This window comes from Eurypyga helias, unplaced genomic scaffold (genome assembly GCF_000690775.1).
Source record: "Eurypyga helias isolate BGI_N326 unplaced genomic scaffold, ASM69077v1 scaffold24863, whole genome shotgun sequence".
Lineage (NCBI taxonomy): Eukaryota > Metazoa > Chordata > Aves > Eurypygiformes > Eurypygidae > Eurypyga > Eurypyga helias.
The window spans coordinates 1261-6752 of record NW_010240927.1 but is presented as its reverse complement, the minus strand read 5'-3'; the positions used below and the strand labels follow the sequence as shown (position 1 = coordinate 6752).

The window sequence follows — 5492 nt, the reverse complement described above, 5'->3', positions numbered from 1 at the left end:
GGTGGGACGGACACCAGCAATCGCGGTCTGCAGGCGCTGCTGCGCAGGGGAGATACTCCTCTGCCTGCAGGGTTTATCTCGGACAGGGAGGGAATCGCCAGTGAGTTGGGTTGCAGTGGGAGCTCCCGGAGCAGCCCGGCTGAGGGCAAGGCAGGCTTGGCTTAGCGCTCCGATGAAATGAGGGCAATGGTGTTGACCATGCAGGGAGAAGGTGAGGGTTAGGATGAGCCTGGAGTAGGGGACGGAGTGGTGATGGGCTCACGTAAAGCCTGGTCCAGACTGACCCATGTGATTCTGCATCCCCGTGGGGCGCAGCGCATCCCAAGGACGGGCACCGCCTGCCAGGGCAGGTACCAGGGCAGCTCCCAGGGACACCGGCCCTGCCACCTCGACCCTGGATCTGAGCGGGGAGAAGGCTCAGGCACCTTGGGGGATTTTGGGACAGGGGGGTCGCATTATCCGTCCTGCTAGTGCCCTGAATTTGCCACCCTGCAGCAGCACGTGGCCTCTTCTGGAAGCAAAATTACTGAGTTTGCTGGGAAAACCCACCCGAGCGGCTGCCAGTGCTGGTGAGTCATGGCAGGCTCTGGCACACAGCGGGATTTTGGTTTTGCACGACGCATCCTTGGGGCACTGAGAGCCCTGGGGCGCTGGCTGGGGTGAGCGTGGTCGCGTACAGCTGCAGACATCACCCAGGAGGTGCAGGGGAGATGATCCCGGCCAGCACAGAGGCTGGGGACCTGAATCCAGCTTTGCCAGGACGGTGAGTCTGGAGGAGGGAGCTGCCATTTTCAGGTGGTTACTTTTAGAAGCAGAAATGCAGGGTAAAATCTCCTCCAAATGTTGCTGAATCCAGAGCCAAACCTCTTGGCAGCTCGGTGGTGCTGGGTATTGCCTGGCTATGAGATTTTTTTTCCCCCTTGAGCATCCTGCATCCCACGTGTCTTTGGGTTTGTGTGCGGTGGCAGCCCAGCGGGGTGCACCTGACGCCCCGACGATGGGTGCTTCCACCCTGAGCAGTGTCTCGAGGGACTCTGGGGATGGGTCTCGGCAGTTGGAGCAATGCTGAGGTCTCTGTGTCCCCGTTCCCCACTGCAGGTGCCGGTGAGGCCGTGAGCACCCATCCCTTCCCCGCTGCCGGTGGGTCTCTGGCACCGTGCAGCCATGACGACCTCGGCGCTGCGCCGGCAGGTGAAAAACATCGTGCACAACTACTCAGAGGCGGAGATCAAGGTGCGGGAAGCCACCTCCAATGATCCCTGGGGCCCCCCCAGCTCCCTGATGTCGGAGATCGCCGATCTCACCTTCAACACGGTGGCCTTCGCCGAGGTCATGGGCATGATCTGGCGGCGGCTGAACGACAGCGGCAAGAACTGGCGTCACGTCTACAAGGCTCTCACCCTCCTGGACTACCTCATCAAAACCGGCTCCGAGAAGGTGACCCACCAGTGCCGGGAGAACCTCTACACCATCCAGACGCTGAAGGACTTCCAGTACGTGGACCGTGACGGCAAGGACCAGGGCATCAACATCCGGGAGAAGGTGAAGCAGGTGATGGCGCTGCTGAAGGACGAGGAACGGCTGAAGCAGGAGCGGGCGCACGCGCTGCAGACCAAGGAGCGCATGGCCCTTGAGGGCATGGGCAGCGGTAGCCACCAGGCCACCTACGGCCGCCGTGCATCGCCCTACGGCGACGACTATGGCCGGGCGCGGGGCTCGCCCTCCTCCTTTAACTGTGAGTGTTGCTGGCGGCTCGCTTGGGCTCACTCAGGCTCACTGCGGGGCGGAGACTGGCGTTGCGTTCTGTTTGCACCTGCCTGGTGCCCGCCGTTGCCCACCACCTTTCTGGGGGGGTGGCAATGCCCAGCTCCGTCTTGCGCCGCAGACAGAGGTTTGGCTGGGCCGGCGGTGAACCCCAGCAATGGTGGCAGCTGGTGGTGCCTTGAGCCTTAAACCCACAGCTCATTCGTGGGGGGGAGCTCTCATGTGGGGCTCTGACCCCTGGGGAAGCCACGCTGTGGGGCTGTGGGTGTTGGGATGGGGCCTGGGAGAGGCTGCTGATGGTGCTCCCTGAAATACCCCAGTCCTGATGCTGCTTCTTCCACTTTTCCTCTGTTATCTCTCAGCATCATCCTCAGTGCCTTGAGCCTTAAACCCACAGCTCATTCGTGGGGGGGAGCTCTCATGTGGGGCTCTGACCCCTGGGGAAGCCACGCTGTGGGGCTGTGGGTGTTGGGATGGGGCCTGGGAGAGGCTGCTGATGGTGCTCCCTGAAATACCCCAGTCCTGATGCTGCTTCTTCCACTTTTCCTCTGTTATCTCTCAGCATCATCCTCAACGGTTTGCCTTGCCTCTGACCTGGAGAAAGCGAGGCCCCAGACGACGGGCGAGGGGGGGCTTTTGGAGCTGCAGCTGCAGCTTGCGCTGGCCATGAGTCGGGAGGAGGCGGAGAAGGTAGGGCGGCTCTGCCATCCCAGGGTGTGCGAGGCCAGATATCTCCCTGCACCTTGCCCTGTCTTCAGGCATGGCGGGTCATCTCCCTGGCAGCAGGGAGGATTTGGGGGACTGACCAAGGCCAGTGCACGCACCTGCAACCACACCAGGCTGCTCACACTGTGCCCGGCGCCCCAAATCACCAGCAGCAATACGGGCTGTCCCTGCTCCCCATTCTCGTACCGGTGGGGACAGCACCAGGCTGAGACTCACCCAGCCTCCCAGACCCAAGTGAGCTGGGAGGAGGCTTCTGGCTGCAGCACAACCCCGACAAACCTGGCTGCCCTCTCCTGCCAAGGGCTTCCGGTCTAAGCTCCCTGATTTCTTTTGCCTTCCCGTGGCGCTGACGCCTTGCTCAGTGCTGCAGGTTGCCAGCAGCATCCCTGGGATGTGTGCCAGGTTGGGGGCATGCTGAAAAACAGCCCAGGAAGCACCTTGTTTTGGCCTGGACCCAAGCAGGGATGCAGGCAGCAAGCAAGCCACTGTCCCCAACGGCAAAACCTCCCCCAGGGCTGTCCCCTCTCCTGTCTGCTGGCCACGGCCCCTTTTCCACCAGGGACGGCTTATTTGCGCACCGGCTGAGGTTGCCGCCGACTGGCACGGCCTGCGTGGAGCGCGTGCGTACGGCCGGGCACACAAAGTCAGGGGGACGTGGTGACCAAGGGGCAGGCACCGAGTACCGTGAGCTCGGCCCTGCCGGGGCAGGGGATGTACTTCGGCAATGACACTTGCCGCTGCCTGTCTTCCCTGCCCAATGGGTCTTTTGGAGACGGAGCAGAGTGTATATCCCTATTTTTGTCCTGGAATTGGAGTATTTATAGCTTTCACATGCTGCTGCGATGAGCACTGTAGGAACATGCTATGGAAAGAGTTGCCTGTTGGAGTCCGCCTGGGCTGTGCACGCTTGCGCACACTTGTACAGGTGTGCACGCTCGCACACTCTCACCGGGGTCCCCGTTCCCAGCCCTGGTTGGTCCCACGGTGCTGGACAAGGGTCACGGGGCAGCGATCAGGGCTGCTGTAGGGGTGTGGGGACAGTCTGTCTCCAAAATCTACCTCAGGTCTGGGTGCTTCTCCCTCAGCAAAGTGGGGCCAGGCAGGAGTCCCAGGTGAAGGCTGGTGGGTGTTACCAACTCTCCTCCCCAGCTGGCTGCTGGGGCGAGGGGACACAATCCATCCCCTCTGCAGACTGCATCAGAGCCCCCCAAAACCTCATGGGGGAGATGCTGGCTGCCTCTTTTAGGGTCATCCCAGCCTGGATGCTGTGGCAGGTGATGGAGCAGGGGAAGGAGCTGGGGCAATGCCCACGTAGGAGGCCCAAAGACTCTGGGGGCAGTGGGCTGGGGGTCCGCAGGCAAAGCCGGCTGGGCAGGCGCAGTGGTGCTGCGCAGGCAGGCGAGGGGCTGAAGGAAAGGTGGTGGCGAGGACGGGGACCTCTGAGCAGCCCCATGAGCTGAGGGCAAGCTGAAATGTCACCCAATTTCCTCTATTGGCAGAAGCCACTTCCTCCAATTTCCAGTACAGACGAAGAAAGGCAATTGCAGCTAGCGCTCGCGCTGAGCAAAGAGGAGCACGAGAAGGTACCTGTGCCCCGCAGCCCCGGGTGCTCCTCTCTCCTCGCACTTGGGCTTCTCTCTGGGGTACTGGCGCCCAAAACGCCGCCTTGCTCTGGTGTCTGCTTTGCTTTCCCTGCTCTGGGGCTGTCTGCTGAGCACTCTCCCGGTGGGCTCGGCCCCAGAGGAGCCGTCTGCTGGGACGCTGGGACTTCTCGGGGATGCGGTGGCAGCTCCTGTGCTAGGTCTGTCTCCTGGAGAAGGTTCTGGATGCAGGGCTGCTGAGCTCATGGATCCCATCCCTTGTCCCCACAGGAGGTGAGGGTTTGGCAAGGGGAGAACTCCCTGCTGCAGAGAACCGTGGAGGAGACTGCCCAGGGCAGGGAGGAAGAGGAGGAAGAAGACAAGATGAAGAAAAGCCAGGTACATACAGCACTGGGGGGCTGGACAGCCACACAGCCAGCCTTGGGCTCTGGGGTGATCCTGCAGGTCTGCCCTGGGCTTCCCTCACCTCTTTGTTCCCTTTCTGTTTGCAGTCCTCCATCCTGGAGCTGGCAGATATATTCGGGCCAGCGCCAGCCCCCGCCAGCCACACGTCTGCCGACCCGTGGGATATGCCAGGTGGGGGCAACTCGCAGGCTGCCAAAGCCTGGGACAGTGGCAGAAACCTCTCCCTTGCCTCTTGTCCCTCCCCAGTCCCCAGGAGCTCAACATTAAGGACCTCGTGCTTCTCCTCCCTCCACTGCCCGGTCCGTTGCACGCCTGGGCGGTGCTGCTGGAAGCTGTGGTCCCCTGGGTGCATCCTTGCTGCTCAGCATCCCTCTGTGCCCTGCACCCTTCCACAGCTTCCCTTCTTCTTTCAGACATGAAACCCAAAGCAGAGCCGGCAGCCTCCGCCTGGGCCGCTGCCCCCTGGGTGCCGGTCCCAGCTGCCAGCGGGGAGCCCCTCTCCCAGGCGAGCGCCTCGTCCCAGCAAACCTCTGCCGGGCCCTGGGATTTTCCTCCCAGCACCACTGCAGCCTCTGACCCTTGGGGGAAGGCACCCATGTCTTCTGGCTTCCCTCCCACGGACCCCTGGGTGTCGGCATCTCCCTCCGCCCAGGTCTCGGGTTCTACACCGGCTACCGACCCTTGGGCCGCGGTGGCCGAGCAACCTCCTAACCCTGGTAAGAGGCTCGTTGGTGTTTTGGCTTTGCTGGCGACCGCGGGCAGTGTTGGCCGTCGCTGCTCTCCTGCGACTGGGCATCCCGGGGTGCTCTCCCCTTCCTCCCGCAGCCAGCTCGGCAAACACCCACTCCCCCCCCCCACAGACACCCACTCCCCCGCCCCACAGCAGGACCTCTGCTCGCCCCCTGGCATCCTGAAGACTTCAAGGAACTTTTCGCCTTTATTTCTGCACAGAATGGGCTGTTTTAATTAATGTGGCACGGTTAACGGAGCCCTGCC

At 62.4% G+C, this 5492-nt stretch overlaps 1 protein-coding gene across 1 annotated transcript in view; it reads left to right on the top strand.

Annotated features, from left to right (window-relative positions):
- Nucleotides 1–1164: 1164 nt before the first annotated feature.
- Nucleotides 1165–5492, top strand: part of EPN3 (epsin 3) — a gene marked incomplete at its 3' end in the record, with an annotated part of 5041 nt that continues 713 nt past the window's right edge. Inside the window, exons 1-6 of the mRNA XM_010148600.1 lie at nucleotides 1165–1735; nucleotides 2327–2454; nucleotides 3990–4073; nucleotides 4362–4469; nucleotides 4583–4667; nucleotides 4910–5212. Coding sequence (XP_010146902.1) covers nucleotides 1165–1735; nucleotides 2327–2454; nucleotides 3990–4073; nucleotides 4362–4469; nucleotides 4583–4667; nucleotides 4910–5212 — 1279 coding nt within the window. The remainder of the gene's footprint in view (nucleotides 1736–2326; nucleotides 2455–3989; nucleotides 4074–4361; nucleotides 4470–4582; nucleotides 4668–4909; nucleotides 5213–5492) is intronic.